Below are 20174 nucleotides of genomic sequence, written 5' to 3'. Positions count from 1 at the left end.
TTGCCTCGAATTTGTAACCCCTACATGTTAAATTTAACAGAGCTTAAAAGCTTTATAGGGTTTTCCAATATTAATCAAGTAATTTCTTCCAGCAACCATACTAAAAAGAACGCAAAAGAAAAGAATTGGGAAAAGCTCTAAGATCGATACCTACATACATTGCTATGTATGCGGTATACCAACTAATTCCCTCACAGGGAATTGTTCCTGACCTACGCAACTCTCTCATGATGAGTAAATCTCGATTATGAATCGCGCAATTGTCCCCACATTGCTACAACACTACAATCGCGATAAAATTTTCAACAATGTCACGGCTAAAAGCATCGCAGTTCCTTCTTTTACAACCACAGAATATTTTTGTCACATTTTCATAAGAATTTGTCTTAAGAGAAATTGCTCTATGTGGGTGCAAATTTATTATGTGGCATAATTATGGGATTCTGCGAGCGTTATCTCATCGTCTCAGACAATCACAAACATTGATCTTTTTTTTGAGAAATGACGTGTTTTTTGCGAGTTATTTTGTAAACAATTTGATTCTTATTCTTCACCACAAATAATATTTTACAGTATATTTTTACTACCAATTTGATCAATTTTTATGTGCTTTTTTCATTGCAAAATATTTCGCGAGAGGTTGACAATTGGGAAAGCTGGGAAAATTCATCAAATTTCAAAGGAAAGGAAATTAATTTAAAGGCAGAGCAACCGAACATAAATAAAAGAATAATGAAATAAAATAAAACAACATTTGGAATTCATTTAAAAAAAATCAACTAAAATTACTCAAACAAAGGCTGATCTGGCAATTTTAGATGTTATTTATATTTAGTTTTTTCTTTATTCATTTTCAGTTTTTCTGCTCTAATTCACCCCAATTTCTTTATAAAACTAATCGAGATTTCAATCTAGACTTTAATTCTACATATTCTAAATTTAAACAAAAAAAAAGATCAAAATGATTCAAATAAAAGGTAGCTATAGCTTATTAAAAATCAAACCCTAGATTACCTGACGCCTCCATCTTAATCTAAAAGATTTCGGCAAAAGAACCATGTAGAATTGCATGAACTTGAAGAATAAGAATAGAATACAATCAAAGGGAAATAAATAAATACCTAACCTATATTCAAATCTTTTCGATTGAGAACTTACAATAAAGAAAGGGCAATAAAATGATGGAAGTTTGCATATTTGAAAGCTGCATCGAAAAGTTAGAATTTAAAAATTAAACTTACATATATTTTTTTTTATTTTCATGTCTTCCGCAAAACAGGCAGTTAAAATCACTTATGTTATATTTATTTAAACACTAAATAATAGTATGGTATTCAGTCTCATGTACTTCGTGCCAAATTGTTCCATTGAGCAAGCAATATTGGTGGTGTCGACAATGAAAGCATTTGGGTGATCATGAAAAATCTTTTTGGGTAGCTTCATTGCTTTTCACTGCACGTTTAGCCGCAAAAGCACGATTTGTGAATCATTCTTCTGGGCTTTTTTTTTTAAACTAGAGAGAATTCGGGCATTTTGTGTGTGGTACTTTTGTTTCCATGTCTGGAAAATGGGATGAGAAAATATCGTGAGGTCATGGATGAATTTTTGGCAAGATTTCACACCATAAGGCGCATATTTTATGTTGTGCTACAAACAGCTGGTTGAAAGAAAAAACCTTAATAAATGAGATGGAATTTATTAGTTCTTCGATTTGAAATAACTCAAGTTGTTCACCCACAACTGATTTGTCAAGAAATCTCGCAAGAAGTTCCAAAAGCTCGTGGGCAAAACCTCCCAGAGCCAAAGCAAATGCGCGTGAAGAGAGCCGAGCAAAAAAGCGCGGAATTGGGTGGGAAAAATGTCTCGTGCGAGAGAGTCTCGAAGGTGAATTGTGTGCAACTTTTAGTGGTACAAGAGCCAGCTTCGCAAACGGACGTCTGGTCGCGAATTCCGCCACAGAAGAAAATCGTTTTGTGTTGTGCACCTCTCGGGCTTGTTTCAATTTTATTTTTATATTAAATCATACCAAATTAACGATGTTATTTATGATTCAGTGAACCTATTGTGCGCTCTCTTCGCAACCACATCTTATCTCACACGCGTTCCCAAAACAATTTGGCGGCTTTTCCGGAAACTGCAGTAAATAATATTTTGTTGTTAGTCCCGTCAAAAGTTGAGCGAGGGAAATGAAAAACAAGACATAATGAGAGATGATTTCTATGCAAATATCTGTGTGAAATTAATTTAGTGTCATTGAGAAAAGAAAAAAAAAGAAGTAACAAGAGAAGAAAAGACGTTCATTGAGCATCTTATTGTCTCAAGGAAGATTTGCCCTAAGCCGAGAGGAGAAGTTTTTTTTTCTTGAATCATGGAAAAGTGGATATTTCTTGGATTTTTTGTGGTGAGTGCAATTAAAATATCTCAATGCCCAAGTACCGGCGTGCTCATGGTGATAAAAGTAAAAGTGGATTTTTCAAATCGCATTTTTATTGATTCCCCAACTGGAATTTACTTCTTTTAAATTTTTTCCTCACTAAACATTCCCTCTTCCGGTGCATTGCAACGTTTCTGGCGGAAAAAGTATACGATGGCTTTAATCCTGCAATTTAATATAAAACTTTCCCTTATTTGTGAAAATTCCTTTCCCTTCCACATGGTGACGATTAATATCACAATCAATGTACTCCATAACGCCCAGCAGTGGACAACTTTTACCTACATATACAGCATAAGAGCCAGATGCAAAATCTGTATATATATTATCCGGTTGCACATTGCAATTATTTTGTAACGTACTGCCAAGTTAAACTTCATCCACCCACTTCTTGTTAGAATGTTTTCTTGGGAAACGAGTGAAAAATGAGTATTTTCATCTGAAATCGTGCCAGGAGAAGGTCTCACAGATCATATTTCACAGATATGGTGATTAATTGGTGTTTGCTGTACCCTCTGCTACCGAATAAAGTTGTTTTAAAGTGATTTGTAACACAACAAAGTTCATTGCGATTGTATAATCTGTTCTGATTAAAATTTTGAGCTATGTGTAAAGGTACACAAAAGGGCTTACAAATGGTATACATATTGTTTGTTATAATTAATACAGAATGATTTTAATTTAAAAAATTAAAAAAAAAAAGTTAATGGCCTAAAGAAAAACTAACTTTTCGCATTTTACGATTTTACAATTAATCAAAAACAATTTTTTAACTCTCAGTGCTCGATTTGGGCCATCCCCTCCTATATAATGAAACCAAACCACCGCTAAAAGCAATATTTACAACAGCTATTACAATGCAAATGACTTTTAGTGCGACTTTTGTTTTACTAATTACCCGCCCCTTGAAATTTTTACGCAAATCAATTGGATATGGATTAATTGTGCTTATTAACTCATCAATGAGAACGGCGCCTTGCGTAAAGTATGTTCTCTTGGGAAATGTCTCATAGAGTTGCAGCCTCCAGGTTTCTAATGCGTCAAGGTTTCCCCATTCTCTGCCAAAGTCCCCAAAAAGAAACCTCTCAAACCCTATCGATTTTTTTACTGGCCCCAAAAGTATGTTAAATCCATGGAGAGATGGTTGGAAGTCTTTGAAAATTCGGCATGCACATTGCCGAAAATTCTCACGTCACTAATTAAATTTTTCTTTATCGAATGAGGGGAGACCCCCATTGAAAAGGCGTTGGTGTGGTATTCAATTGAACTCCGGTGTGTGCACCTTAACACAAATTCGAGAAAATTACCCTCTTATTCTTTTCCTGCGGCAAGACAATTGCATTGTGTTACGCTCAAAAAGGCGTATTGAGGGAAATATTTAAATCTTGCATAATACCCAGTCGCTTAATTAATGTTTTTTTCTTTCCTACTATTTTGGCGTTTTTTTCTTTCGAGTCTCTCGGCAAATATCCACGTTTTTTTGGCATCACGTGTCGCGCGTCTCCATTGTCAATTCCCCGATGAAGAATAACTTTGACCATTTCGCGAAAAAACAAACATGTTTAGCGAAAGACTTTCATCATGTTCGTCATTTGCATTTTTTTTTGGTTTTGCACACAATGTGCCCCATACCTCAACAATGGGAGATTTGTCTACTGTACGGGGTGAAAGAAGAGCTCTTCGCGCGCTTAAAGAGAGTTCACGAAAAACCACAATGGCAAATTGCTTGAGGACATTTCCCATGCACTGCTGCACGTTTTTCTTCACACATAAAATGTGCGAAAATGCGATATCTTATCTCTCAGCGAGCAAAAGTGAGATTTAATAGCCCCTACGCCGAAACATTGTCACTTTCATCCCAATTGCATTGGCGCAACTGGAGCAATGCCGCTACCAGTCGTTTGGAGTACATTTCTCCGGATTAATTGGGTGAGTGGAAAATCAATTTGAGCACTCTGGCGAGATCACTGCATGGCTGCAGGGTACCACGAAGAGAGCTCCACCTTGAAGTGTTGAGTGTGTTTGAAAAGAAACCGTCTTTAAAAAAATATATTTAAATTTTTGAAATATTTTAAAACGTCTTTATGTGGTCGATCGTTAATTTTAGCTAGATTTTTAAAACAAATTAGAATAATTAAAAATATTTAAAAAAAAAAAAAACTTCATGAGAAAAATTCTATTTAGACCTGAAGAAGGAGACTAACATCTCCGAAGTATCATGAAAAATAAAATTGAAGGAGGAACAAAATCTAAAATAATGGACACTTTAAGACCCCCAAAAATGTAAAGAGAAATCTTTCAATTTACCAGCGAATAAAAAGCCTCAAATTTATTTCTTAAAATCCTTCTCTTCTCCATCAATATCTCAACCATCTCAACTAACTAATCTTGTTACATTTAAAACATACCTTGGCAGAGGCACCAAAATGCTCTGTGAAAGAAATCAAATAAAACAGCATTGATAGTGAAAGTAGAGCCTTTGCTGCTGCAAGAAGAAAAAAAGGTCTCTCAATTGAGAGGCTCTTTTTTGCTGCCATCACCCACAAGAGGTTGAATGATTGTAAAATTAAAAGGCATTGCCTCAGGTGAAGACAAATAATTTTCGCATTGAACTTCATTTGCAAGGCGCGAGCCACACTATTAATCCGCGCGCGATTTGATGATGGCTCAGCAAGAAATTGCAATCTCTTTGAGTGACAAATTGATGGGTATTTGTACACTTCATTTTTAGTTTGTGCACAAAATGTGCTTAATGAGTTTCCTGCGGGGAAGTCCACCAATTTGTTGGGAAGTTACACCGTTTGGTGGTACTTTCTCATGCAGAAAATGCACAAAATAGCAAAAATAAAATTAAACATGAGGGGTCTTCTATGTGGGAATTTTGCACGTAATAATTGCACTTTTTTTGTTCGTGATGGTGAAGGTTGACAAGTTAAACTAAAAATTCATAAAGTTATGCAACAGTTCTTGAAGTGGACACCACACACAAAACATCTTTCTCTTAACAGAGAAATTTCTTTTCACTTTAATAATGTCAATAGGAGTTGACAATATTTTTTTGCGATATCGTAACATTTTGTATGTATTTGCAAGTATGTTGGTAAAGAGATTTTTTGCATTATCGCATAGGAAAGTAACAATGCTCAGACTCATTGAAATTGCTGTGAAGTCTTTAATCTTTTGGAATGCTCTTAACGCCTTAAGACAAAACGTGTTAAAAAATATAATAATAATACAAAATTTTAAGTTTTAAGATAATTTTTAAAAAATCTGAGAAATTAATTAAAAATGATGCCACATTAAGCATAAATTCTGAGAATAATTTATAGATCTTCCTAGAGAATGATCAGGAAAACATGGACCATTATTAAGGATTTTGATTGAAACAGTTCAGATTAATTTTCCTTCTTTTCTACACGACATATTAATTACTTTCCTTTAAGAAACTCATTGTAAAAAAAATAATTCGTTTAAAAAAAAACTAATAATTTGCTTCAAGAGAGACTCTCATTTATCAATGCTCTACTGTTTGGCAGTTTGTTTGATTAGGTTTCTTTCACAAAATGCTTCACTGTCTCTCTTTCCTTTGCATGTTACTCTAAATTAACACATGCCGTGCCCGACCTGCCTCTTGGGTACTATTTTTAGATCTTAATAAAGCTCTAAAAAATGTGCAAGAAAACTCCATTTAAAGAAAACAATTTTATTCCAATTCAAAAAATTGCGCGGGAGTTTCAAGATCAACACCTAAAGTTCAATAATTGTGGATAAATATAGATGTTTTCTGCTAAATTAGCTGGTAATTGAGCTGCCAGAGGAGACAAAATTCAAATTGATCTTTCACGATCTTCGTCCACGACACCATTGAATAATTTCAATTACCAATTCAAAGTGCAAGAGTAAACCGTGGAGCATATTGTAGAAGGAGATGCCAATGAAGAGACTCGTGGCAGTTCCCAGTGACACCAAGAGATCCTCAAAAGTGAACAGAACCTCCCGGCGATTTCGCATTTTTGCCGGAAGAATTTCCAGACGAAAAGTTGATTTTTGCGCAAAGGGAATACCTTCTTCGCCAACATCCCAACTCTCTACTTTATAGGAATTTGGGATGTAGAGTAAATCCAAGCAAGGCTTAGGACAATCACACGTTCCTTTAGTCCTCTCGGGCCAGGAGAGACGATTGAGGCAGAAGATGCCCTCAATGTTGCAATCTGGCCCTTCGACGAAAGGGTAGAAAAATGGTTTGCACCCACATGCATTGAGGGCAGCTCTTGCATGGCATTCCATTGTACAGAGATTGAGGGAATACGATGGGAGTCTGCGGATTTTTTCATCGTAAAACAAGCAATTCCTCTGACTAACCGACAACTCCCTCACGGAGTCATCAGCTGTGGTCTCAATGATTCTATATGTGGCTGTGATCTCATCAGTAGGCTCCAAGCTAGGGGCTTGTGTATCCCCCAAAGGGATCTCAAAGGGTGAATGAACAAAGACAGATGACAAACGAAACCCATACACATCGATCTTGAGGAAACACTGATTCTTCGTGTACTTGCACGAGAGTGGCTCACGCACGGGGATCTCATTCTCCTGATGGGGCTTCCGATTTGCAACCGAAAAGATGGGCGTCAGTGGGGAATTTACGGAATAGCAGAGTCCCTTTTCGGTCACAATGGGCACAGCATCGAGCTGAGCAGTTCGATCAAAGTTACTGATGTACTGCTCAAAGATGGGCACAACTGCCTTTGTGATTTCCAAGAAGTCAGCACTTCTGAGCTGCTCATCGAAGGCAAATTCATCAAAGGCCTGAAGATTCATTACTGAAATATTTGAAACGAATTCAATGAAGCGGAAAAAGAAGGGATATTCCTTGTGTGAAGGTGTGATGTTCCACTTTGTTTCCAAGAATACCTCCACTGCTTCCGGGCTTAGGCGATCAACATAGCAGAAAGTCACAGCGGGCATCGTTCCATTCCAATCGTGATAGTCTCGTTCGTGAGATATAACAGTGGGATTGGCATTGTACCTTCCCAATTGATTACTTCCAATTGAAATTGCTCCACAGAATGCACTAATGACGATCACGACCCACACAAGCCTGATAAAAAGTTCGGATTTACTTGTTCTCATATTTTCTTTAGTAAAATAAGATAGTTTACCTTTCAAGTGGATGGAGCCTTTCATCAAGAATGTAATTAACACCATGAGTCTGAGATACTTCATTCATACGCCTCAAGTAGCCAAAGTATAATTTCAGAAAGAAACGCCAAATGGAACAGAGAAGTTCTTTGAGGGACATTTTTCGGTCAATTGAGTGCGGCAAGAAGCACAAATGTAGGAAATGTTAAGTAATGGTTAAATGGTCATTGCGATGGAGACAAAGATACCACGCAGGGGCGATAAAAAGCCACGATAAGAATAGAGAGGGAAGAAATCGGCGTAATTTATCAATAAACATTGATTTTTATGATTTTAATCATAAACATATGGATGATTGAGGGTTTATGAAAGAAGAATTTAATGTGATATAGTATTTACCTCTCCTGAGGTATACGGAGGGTTAAAATATTAGATGTAAAGCTAATTGAAAATTTAAAATTAAAATTAAATTAACGTAAAGGTTTCTCGCCCAAAGAGGTCAAAATTCTTTATAATTCTCACTCAGAAGATTAAAAGGATTAATCCATAAATCTCTCAAAAATAACATTTATTTTTTAATCAAATAAATAAGAAAAAAAAGAAATATTTGACACCATTAATCACACTTAATTTTGGCGAGACTTTTGTCACGAATTTCTTGTAAAAGTAAGCGACATTTTGTGTTCCACCTTCAACTTGCCATGGGAACTTTCCTGATCGCGTTTTTTTTTGCACCAACAATAATTTTAATTTTTTTACATGATAAAGAGCATCAAAGCCAATCTCGCATGAAGCGGATCATGAAGTGTCCACAATTTATAACACCCACTCACAAGAAACTCATTTGCCTGAACCCATTTGCTTAGGTAAAATATGCCACAGCTGTCGCTCCGAGACATTTGAAGGCTGTGTGAAGCACTTTTGCAATCTCGAAGATAAAATTGCTGGAGTGATCTTTGAAGTACTTTTTATATAGATCAATATTGAGGAGTGAGAGAAGAGAGAAAAAAATCAGAGCTGCTGAGAGCCACATTTTTCCCGACGCACGAACAATTCCATCAAAATGTTATGAAATTCATATGAGGATACATATATATTGAAACACAAGAGAGGGAAGTAAAATGAATGAGAAAAACGCAATCGCTTTGCAACATTATGGAATCGCATCTTGTGGTATACATAAAATTAATCCACACACCAAAGCGGCCCCGCAAAAAAATGCTCAATGGCTAAAGCACGAATTAAAATCAAAAGAGTTCAACGAAATGCAAGAAATTATGCGGACGTGAGGTCTGAATTAATGTGGACGATTCTCTCAGTTTGTCTTTTTTTTACATAATAAATTTGACGTGAACTCCAGTATCAGGAAAAGTGAGAGTTTATCACTTGTTAGTATCTGAACTATATGTATATATTATTGGTGACAAAATGACAAAATTTGTGGGATTAATTACCCGTTTTTTGATCGTTTTTTTATTATTTTTTTAATTGTTTTAATTAATGTTTTGCAGAAGCTCTGAGTTAGTTTCTCTGAAGTCTTTATAGAATGAAACGTCAAAAGTTAGAAAGAAACGTCAATTGCTACGAAACAAACGTCAAACTTTAAATATGTCAAACGAAAGAAAAGAAACGACAAGCAATACAATTCCAAGTCATAATTCAAAAAAGAAATGTCAAAGATTAGAAGAATTTTCAAATATGCTAGGAAAGAAATGTTAAGCGTTAAAAGACTTTTCACGTTAGAAAAGAAAACGTCATTTAAATTTTATTAATTGTCAATTTCCTTTAAATTCCAATGGTTCGCAAAATGCCCTTTTAAATAAATTTCTGGTTTGTTCCTTCACGGGTTCTCATACAAAAATTAATAAACTCCTTTTAAGGATCCTTTTCTTTAACGTACAAATAATTCCCCCCACTTTCTTCAATCATCAGAAAGGTTTCTTTCAACTGTTGCACATGTTTTTTTTGCAGTGGAAGATTATTGATGAATAAGAAATCAATAAAATAAACATCAACAAACATCATGTAACATTATAACAATCTCAGCAATTTTCTCCCCAGTCCATGTACCACTCTATCTTGTCAATTCATGCATAACGATTAAAAGAAAAATGTCTCTAATTTCCTACGAAGGTTACACGGTGACATTCGATAAAATCAAGGTACTTGCACACATTTACACAAAGTTTCAAATCATTGGTTAATTGCTCTTATGTTGAATAGAATAAATATTAATTGATTAGAAATTTCAGAGTTTGTGCATTTTAATGTGACTCTCACTGAACTTTCTTCCCATCTTGATAAATTTCTTCAATTGACATGTGACACCCTTAAGCAATGTTCACGATGTAAATGCTCTAAAAGAAGTTTCTAAAAGCCCAAGCTCCGAGTTATGGGTCTTGCAATTTCCCCGACATTTTATTGGTATTAGATAGAGAAATTAAACATTTTAAAGGGAAATGGGGAATTTCCTTTTTCAATAATGCCTCTTCGTGTGCAATTAATTTTCAACAACAAAAAAACATGATCTTTTATTGGCTACAAAATTTTATTAACCTCAAGAATTCAAATTTACCTGAACACCTTGAGGGAAAGAAAAAGTTCAAATGAAAATAAAAGGAGTAATTAGAACGATGTTAATTAGGAAATTTAGACTCTCAGCTTAGAGACACGATTTCGATGCAGTTTAGACTGAATAATTAGCATTCAACTGTGATGGTTTTATGAGGATGCTGGAATGGGTAGAAAAAAACAAAGAAAATCTCCTTTGAAGTGTCTTTAAATATAGACATCAGCAAGCCTATCAGAGCGGTTATTTCAACCAATAAAAGTCTTATGGTGAGAAAAAGCCATCAAGATACATAGATTGCGCATCAATATAAATCCTCTTCACCTGCTCAGGGTAATCAATTCAAATGATCACTCAACTCATGATCATTCATCTAATGGGATTTCAAGCCTATTTGAATGTACAAAGTACCCCATGCTCTCCATAAAGTTGCTGTGCAATAAATTAAGCAAGAAATTGAAATTGCTATTGAGAGTAAAATTTATTCGTATAAATACCTTCACTCTACATTTTATGATCTTTCACATAAAATTCATTCATCACTTTCCACGTGGTGTCCCATTGAGAGGAATGGTCGATGATCTTATCAGGGTGCAAAAAAAAGTGAAAACACCCAAACCACAACATCAAATAAATCTCTTAACCTTTCGGCAGTGGCTCACGAGCCCCGTATATGATTGATATTTCGTGATTGGTTGCAGACTGGACAAAGGCACGATCATGGCGATCTCATATATCTATGCTTTTACTTCCCGGCCAGAGAGATTATGGAATGAATGTTAAACTTTATATGTGGATCTCAAAGGCGTGGTCCAGGGTGATCTTATGCTAAAAGAAGATTATTATTATGCAACGACCTTTTTTTCTTCGTTTCTTACCCACTTCTTGCACACGTGGTATTATGCTGTTTTTAGTCTACAAATACCGCGCAGCAAAAGAAATAGAATTGGGCCACTTTGAGGGCGCATGAATTAAACAACGGAACTTTGTGTATAGTAGACACCGAGAAAAACGATCGTGACTCAAGATTTGTAATTTCTTCTGTATACGTCTATAGGACAACCTCTCTTTCACAGCTCTTTTCCCTTTCAAGCGGTGTGGCGGCAAAGAAAAAAAATCCATTTGTGTGGCTCAGCCATTAAACTAACACTGCGCCATTAGCACTGAGATTTAATTACTCAAATGAGACATAGCTACTAATTAATTTTCCCGAACTAACAATTTTCCTCTCCGCACCCTTCTCCCTTCTTTCGTGCGCTTCTCCCCGTTTCTTTCACACCTAAAAAATTACGTAAAACTCTACAAGAATCACAACCATTCCAGGTGCTATTTAACGCTTGAGTGTTTGTGCTTTACTAACCATGACCTTGTTACGCATTGGACGTACAATAAAAGCAAAATTGATCTCTCGAGGAAAAATGAAATCATCACTCGCGTACGACAGGCACCGTCATATTGATTATTGCATAAAATTATTCACTTCACGTTCTCAAGCAATTTTGTAGGTTGGACGCCGCATGAGAGTGAAGAAAGAACATAAAATGTGGGTGAAGAAGTTGCTCATTGCCACCTAATACTCCGACGAGGAAACATTCCAATATATGTGCTTCTATTTGGGAGTTCATCATTTATCTTCGTACTTCTCATTGCCAAACGTGAGATTGACATCGTACTTTTCAGTTTTGAAAATATTGTGGGGCGTAAAGTCATACGGTACGGGCCATACGAGCTCACTGTGATGGTAATGCTGTGGTATGACACCAAAGATCTCGCTTCCGTACTCCGTGACTGTGGGAAGAAAATCAATGGACAGGATGGCATTCATGGAGGCCACACTTGGAATGAGATCATTATATGTTGAGGGCAGGTACAGCATAGAAATGGTGCTGTTGTCATCTAAATCGTCCATATTAATGTACTTTGCAAGATCATAGACAACCTTTAGGAAGGATGCTGAATTTATCAGTGGATCATTCGTTATTTCTTGCTTTTCCACTTTGAACTGATCAAGATCAATTCCTTGATCATTCACTTCATCTACTTCCGAAAGATCTGATAGGCGCCAAATGATTTTGTTGAAAATTCTCTAAAGAAATTTAGAGAAGATTAATTAAGTAAAAAACAGAGTCCTTAATCACCTCTTTATATACCTGATTGGCATTGTTGTAGATGAGGACAACCTTGGAATCCTCATACAATTCCTTCTCCTTCCCCGCAAGTCTCACCATATAGCGCCCGAGAATAATTTCAGATCCCTCAATCATCTGAACGGTGTAGCTTTTGTAAATCAGCACCAATCCCGTGAGCTTATCGTCTGAAGCATTTTTATTGACATCATTGGAGTAGTCCACGTAGAAGTCCTTAACATCGAGAATATCCCTTCCAGGTGCGTGCTTAGCCACAAAAACGATTCTCTGGAAGTATGTTTTCCGTCCAGCACAAGACATATTGTCATGAATGTGACTTAGGAGGGTTTTCCGATGCTGAAGTGATGGATTTGGCGTACATTCCCCCCGATTGCGACGAAGAGAACCAAAAGCTGACCCAAATGCCGACATTTTTCTTTCAAACAAACTAACAATATTCGTTGTCATGGAGGAATATTTTGTTTCTTAGAAAGCTTAGAAACTACCAAATTGGTTGAATTTATCAGGATTTTAATTAAGGAATTTGATTTGAATTAATTCAGGTTTTTGTTTTATAATAATTCGAGAACTCTTTTTTCGTATAAAATTATTTTCTTTGAATGAATAATTTTATACCCGATTTATTAGAACTAAAAATAAATTATATAAACTCTTATTGTTAAAAGAAAAACCCTTTTTTATAAAAATAAAATAAAATAAAAATGATTCAATATCTTTGATTTAGGGGTTAACTAGTATAGAAATTAAATAAAAATATAATAAGTTTAGTAATTTAACCAGAAATTTAATACAATTTAATTTACTTAAATTCAGATAAAAAAATATTTTAAAATTCTTCAGTGAAAGATTTTTAGGTTAAAAAAAATTTTAAAAATCGCTAATTTTAAATCTCTGTATGAAAAAAATATATAGGTAGGGGAACGTAGCCTAATTCCGACCTCCTATTAAATTAAAAGCAATATTCTTAAATTTGGTATCATTTTAAATCCCATTTAATGCTCTTTTTACTCCCATAACTGAAAAAAGGTCGAAGGAGGTCGGAATTGGGCCACGTTCTCCTACTATTTACATTTTTTCGAGCTTCATAAAGCAACATGAATGCCAAGTATGTAGTATAACTTATTTTCTTGGAAGGTTTAAAACAAAAAACAAAAAAAAAACGAAATACTTTCATTGATAAAAGGGAAATTTTGCTTCATGAATTATTTGAGAAATTGATGCTTCTCTCTTCAAGAAAATTATCCAAATTACCCCTCAAATGGAAAACAAAATGTTTTGCTTCACGAAATACACTTTTTTTTATCATTTCATGTAGTTATATATTTTATTATGGACATTTAATAGAAAGACAAAGAAGTAAGAAAACATTGGGTCTATTGTTCAGCAAAGCCAATTATCCGATTTATTATTGATTTAACTGTTGAGTAATTAAGTAGCGCCTTTTTTTCTTGCGTGTGGCATTATAAGAGTATTACCCTCAATCTACCGTGATTTTTGGTGATTGATACCTTCAGGAAGGAAAGATTATGTGCACCACATTCAGCCTCAATCTTTTTGTTCAGGTTTTTTGCTGTATTCTCAAAACTGAATCATATTATGTAAGATTTTTTTTATTATTTCTTTTGGGTGTTTTGCAAGAAATCATAAAGTGTTGCAAAGTGATCTTCATTAATATTTTTTTTAAAACAAGAAAAATATCTTAAATGATTTGAGAATGTTCAAAGAGAGAGAGAGAGAGCAAAAAGTTGATCTGGAGGATCTGAAGATACGTGGATTTTCTTTAGAGTGATATGATCCTCCCCGGATGTTTGCTTCTACTAAACGTAAACCATAAATTATGCAAAAAAGAGGGTATATTTAAGAGAGCTTCTTAAACTCCCATAACCATAACTCATAATAAAAGCAATATAATGTGTGGTGGTGCAGTAAAAACCGTGAAGAAAGTGCTTCTGTGATGGATTAACATGAACCCACCAATGCCATTGAATTTTCTCGCGGTACGAAGATCAGCACTGCAAACACGAGTTTGCAGCATCAAAATGAAAAATAAATCTACCGGTTTTCAAGTTCAATAGACTCTCTTGTGCGCAATGGAGTAAGATTTTCACTTTTCTTCTCCATGCGTTGGTATATAAACAATTAAATTGCTGTTAAATAATTCAGTGATTCACCTACATTTTTTTTTCTTCGTGCCTTTCGCTGCAGATCAAAAGGGTTCTGCATGCGGGACATTTGACCAGACACTGCTTTGCAAAACCCAGATACCAAATTTGGTCAACGCCACTTTCACATAATGAAATGCATTGGTTGGCATAACTTTCAGTGACATAGTGTGGTAGACCTATACGTGCATATGCGCGATAAGGCGTAGTACACAATTTTATCAACCCACTTTGACCAATTTTAATTTATATTTTCCCATTTTTGATTGAAAAATATGTAAAATGTTCCGCTGAAGCAATCATGAGGTAATCGTGTATTGAGAAAATTTCTCACAGAAAGAAAATTCATTTAGGAAAAAATTTATATGCTCATGGAATGTCTTCGCAGTGTCCATTGAGTGGTGGCAGATGTTTATTAGTGGCATAATGGTTTATTAGCAATTTTAGACCTCCCATTTGGTTGTTAAATGAAGAGGCACTTAAGTGTTTTAATATGTCACGGAGTTTGCTGCGCGTTGTTTAACAATCTCAATTGACATCAACTAATCAATAAAGACAACCTGACAATTTTCACTGAATTCCAATGTTGAGAAAGTGAATCAGTGCACATTGTAGATTGAATACGTGCCAAGAAGAAAAAGCTCTTATGCTGAGAAAGGTTTCAATACCTGTTTAAAAAAACTGATCCATTTGCAAAATTCCTTTTTTTGAAATTCTTCCTTCAAAAAATTACAACCAAGTCTAAAAAAAATCTTTAACTGATACTAATCCAAATGCGAGACATCGCAACGACAGATCAAGCACAAGAGGAAGCTGAAAAGACAGCAACACCTGGAGCAGCGCCTCTAATTAACGTGTCTGTTATCGCGAGTTTTTCTTGCATTTCTTTCACCATTACAAGATAAAAACCACGTGATTTTTTCATATAATAATAATTAAATTACCATCGAGGAAAGTTTCACTTTCAGCTTGCACATACTTTGTGAGCTTTGCTACCCATTATTGTTAATAATATTGCTATGAGTTCGCACATGAGCACGATCATCATTCACTTGAATGGTTCTTTTTGTTACTACTCATGGAATAAACAAATTAATTTCCCGCGCTTTAATTTACGCAAAGTTGGAGGTAAATGGGGCTATTTTGCTGCGGATGTTTTTCAACGCAGCTTCCCATCTAAGAGAGTCAAAAAAAACCGTCATGAATATTCAAAAGATTTTCATGGAGTTTTTCTTTGTGAAAATGGTGGTACTTTTGACACGAATTAATTCGCATATTAAATATTTCCGGGAATTCAAACATCCCGGAAGGATTTTTCTTTTAAAAGAAATTTAAAACTATATTATTTCCTGTCCAGAAGATCCTTTTTAGTAATTTTTTTTTCTAAAATAAAGTTTTTGTCTTAACTGAAAAATAATTAAAAAGAAAATTCTTTGCAGGTCTATACGTCAATGTGTACAGCTTCCTGGGGTACACCAGGCAGTGGGCAGTACCACATTCAGACAGACGAGGGTCCAGAGAGATTCTTTCGCTATCAGACCGACAATGGCCAGTACCGCAAAGAGAAGCGTCTTCAAGACGGCACAGTAGTTGGTAATAAATTCTTGTTCCACCTCAACACTCACGCAGCGTTTAAGCACGACCTTTGCGTGGGCATTGAATGAAATGTAAATAATTAATTTTCTTTGCCCATCAGGAACGGACGCATGGATTGATTCACTTGGATACTTGAGACAAAAAGACTACATTGCAGACAATCAAGGGTATCGCATTCTCAAATCTGCAACAGTCTATGTTGGGCGCGATAGTTCAATTCAAGTAATTAATTAATAAAAATTCTTCTTTTTTTCCTTTTGAGGTATGTAAGAAACTTTTCTTGTTCCAGGACGCCCTGAAGATCGCCAAGAAGGCACCAGGTGTTGAGGGAAAGAAGACCTACACGGAGATCTATTCAACAACACCAACAACAACAATTTCCCCGCCAATCCAATCAAATGTAATTGGAAATGACTACGCTAAACCCGAAACAGTCTTCATTCGTCCCCATGGAGATCCAATAGACTACCTACCGCCTGTGAAAGAAATCCATCGACCTCATCCAACTCCTTCACACGACTACCTTCCAGCAACGACGTCAAAACCAATCTACGGGACACCCTCGACAACGCTAGCTCCTCCGGTTACAGACACCGAAATCCCAACAACTCCCGTTCCCATTTTCCCCACAACAGGAAGGATACGACCAGCAATCAACTACGGACCACCTGTATTCCATTCATCAACCCCCAGACCGGACTTCTCATCAAGTTTAGATCCAATTGGTGTGCTGTATTCAACGACACCACCTCCCCTTTTACCCCCATCTAATGATCTCAGTCCACCTGATTTTGGTTTCCGACCCTACATCCCACCACCCATTGAGGGATCCACCATTAGGCCAGACATCATCAGCACAACCCTACGAACCATCCCTCCAATCTACGACAGAGGAGCCATTCGAAAGTACGTTGGACCCCTATCCTTCCAGTACTACCACCCAAATCTCAATAGGGATCAACTTGACAGGGTACCCAATGCAATCGGGAATGGGTATGATCCCCAATATCCGCAGTACGATGGGGTTAATTTGAAGACAAGTGAAGGATTCCGGTACTACCTACCCAGGCAGTACCATGAAGAACAAAATTCAGGCGGAGACACAAGAACCGGAAGTTTCGGGTACATTGATCCATTCGGTATCCGAAGGGTTATCTACTACAACACAGCTCCTGGTCGAGGATTTGTCCATCGAAAAAATAACCGATATGTTGGCTTCAATGCCACCCCATACGACCCACGACCTATCACGTAATCAAATTGACGAAATACTAAAAGATAAAAAAAAATGTGCCTCAAGAAATGTGGTGTGATAACGATAGAATTAGGTGTTTAGAATCCTTTTAAGGACACTAAAAGACTTGGGCATGCAACAAATTGAGCGTGCGAGTTAATAATCTTATTAATAAGAAGTGCATAAAAGGACTCACACAGGACTAATAAGTGCAATGTGAAATGTGTTTTGGGTCTCCATGAGAGGAGGATCATTCCAGGAGCTCACCCAGGACTGCCATAAAAATCCCTGAAACTACTGAACATCTCAACCTTTTCCCGAAAATTATTTTAAATAAAACCTTAAAGAAAAAAGAATTCGCAACGGCCAAAGATCAAAGGAAGGATCTCCGTAATGTCTTCCTGAAGATCGAAAAAATATCTCACGCGCAGTGTCATGTGGGGGGGTTTACCTTGATTTTTTGAATCTCTCTCAATTTTAAACTTAAATCACTTAAATTCTCTCAAAATGCTCCAGAAGCCATCGAAAGTCCATTAGTGGCGCACACATTGTACTTGTGGGCGAATTATGCAATGGGCCACGTCATGTTTTTCATTCAGCCTCTATTGAGGAGGAATTGTGTGAAAAAAATATAGTTAAAAGCATAAAAGAAATATGACACAATAAACAATAATTGTTTATCCATTGAAATGTGGATTTTTCCACATTGTCGAGTGGAAATACAAAAGTTTTATTTTTTTCTTTACAATTTGCAATCTTGCATTATTGTAATTTTATGCATAAAAACATTATATTAGGATTTTATCTTTTTTTTTCTTTCAGCGAGAGGGATAAGATTTTACATGCCCTTCATTTTGTTTTAAATTGTAGAGAGATTTAGTGATTTTTTTTTTTTTTTCAAACAAAAGAATAGACGATCTGAAAATTTTTAAAGATAGGTACCTATTAATGACGTATCTCATTGATCTTTTTGAATCTAAAAATCCTCACATTGGGCCTTACCAAGAGACCCTTGCAATTCGCTTTAAATCTTGAAATTTCAGTACAAAATTCAAAGATTTCAAGGGTTTCTTGGTCGCTGAATTAGGCACATTTTGTAATTTTTTTTTAAAGTTTTATTTAACTTTTAAACTCTGCTAGTTTAGTAAATAAAATCATTTTTTGCATAATCAAGTGAATTCAAATTAAATTTTAATAATTCCATTGATGAAAAATTATTTGGAAATCAATACGTTAAGACCCGGTACAATACGCAAAATTGTTTTTTTACGTGACGTGTAGCAAACGGTTGCGGATGTAAAAAAAATACTCTACCCGATTGGACTAAAATTGTAAAAGTTTTCTTAACCTATTAAACAAAGAATCAATTATTCAAAAAAAATGCATTTTTTTTTATTTTCAATAATTTATTGAAACAAATTGAACTTTTAGGTATTGTTTTAAACAATTTGGAAATAATTTTTATTCATACTTTTTGACACAGAGCATTTTTGAATTCATAGATTAATTTATTTTTTTCTATTTTTTTTTCAATTTTATACAATTAAAAAAAAACAAGTTATTTCTCAACGTAAAAATTTTTATTTTTTATTTGTTCTTCAATCTTAATTCTTTCAATTGAGAAACTTTACAACAATGTACCGAAAAAATCAATAAAATAAAAATAATTTCGGTATTGCCAGCCGGGTAATCAAATAATCTTTACGTTGGCGTATAAAATTGGCACAAAGCGCGTAAAAAATTTCAATTGATAAAAATTATTGAGTGTATTGCCATCTAGGTAATTTTTTACCATACCGTGGGTAATTAATTCTTTCAGTAGCGTATAAAATGAGAATCATCATAAGGCAAAGGTGTCCAACACACAGAAATGTGTTAAAGAAAATCCCTCCTCACGCATAATAATTTTATTTGCTAAAATATTCTTTCTTTGACCAAATCTTTATTCACTTTTTTCTTGTCTATATTTTTATTTAAGACAATTTATTTTATTAAATAAATTTCTGATTTTAAACTTTTCTTATTTCGCAAGAAAATTTTTAGAGTGGTCAGAATTGCCGCTTTTTCCCTACAAATTCCTCGTAAAACTGATTAAATACTTTCAGAGAAAAAAAAATCATAAAGACCATCTATCAATGATTTTTTTTTTGGAAATTTTCATAGAACATAAAATCACAAAACTCTTTTATGCCCCCCCCCTCCCAATGCAGAAAGTGCAATGATTCATTTTTCATTGACAAATTGGTTTGCAAAAGGGCATTTTATGGAGCCGAGAGAAAGAGAAAGAGAAAGAGAGAGAGAGTAAAAACACGACCAGAGCAGGAAATAATACGTGCGTAATTAGTAAAATCACGTAGATTAATTAATGAAGAAAACAAAATAACTCCAACTAGAGTGACTAATCTTTCTATATACATTATACATTTTAATACTAAAAGTATTTTTGCTGCCAAGACGACATTTTTTTTTCTCTGGAAATAGATTTTCATTCACACACACGTGGTTGAATGAAGCTACATATCTTTTTGTAATTTGTTAATGGAAAGAAAATGATGGTTGTTTGTCGAATGAATTTCCGTTACAGAGAAAAATGATCACGTTGCGAATTATATCTTTGTAATTTATTCAATTTGTAATTAATCCTAGAAATTATGTATGTATGTACCCTATGTACTTTTCTTCCGCCTCGAAATAAAGATGTGTTTATGAGTAATTTTTTTTCTTGCGTGCTGTGGAACGGGTTCAAGAGGGCATGACTCACGTGCGAAATTAATTTATATTTTAAGGGGGGCTTGTTGGTGATTTTTTTGAAAGAAAGAAAAAACTTATCAATGTGCAATTCTCAACCCTGACTCAGTGAATCGTCGTTGTATGGGTGAAACTGGATGCGGGG

At 35.2% G+C, this 20174-nt stretch overlaps 1 protein-coding gene across 1 annotated transcript; it reads left to right on the top strand.

Moving 5' to 3' along the window:
* The first annotated feature begins 1903 nt into the window (after positions 1 to 1903).
* On the top strand, positions 1904 to 19991 carry LOC129794008 (uncharacterized). The gene is made up of 4 exons (XM_055834578.1): positions 1904 to 2401; positions 15891 to 16044; positions 16148 to 16269; positions 16337 to 19991. The coding sequence occupies exons 1-4, from the start codon at positions 2369 to 2371 to the stop codon at positions 17300 to 17302; spliced, it is 1275 nt and encodes a 424-aa protein (XP_055690553.1). The 5' UTR covers positions 1904 to 2368; the 3' UTR covers positions 17303 to 19991.
* The last annotated feature ends 183 nt before the right edge of the window (positions 19992 to 20174 follow it).

This window comes from Lutzomyia longipalpis, chromosome 3 (genome assembly GCF_024334085.1).
Source record: "Lutzomyia longipalpis isolate SR_M1_2022 chromosome 3, ASM2433408v1".
NCBI classification, from domain to species: domain Eukaryota; kingdom Metazoa; phylum Arthropoda; class Insecta; order Diptera; family Psychodidae; genus Lutzomyia; species Lutzomyia longipalpis.
This window is presented reverse-complemented; position numbering and strand designations above follow the sequence as displayed.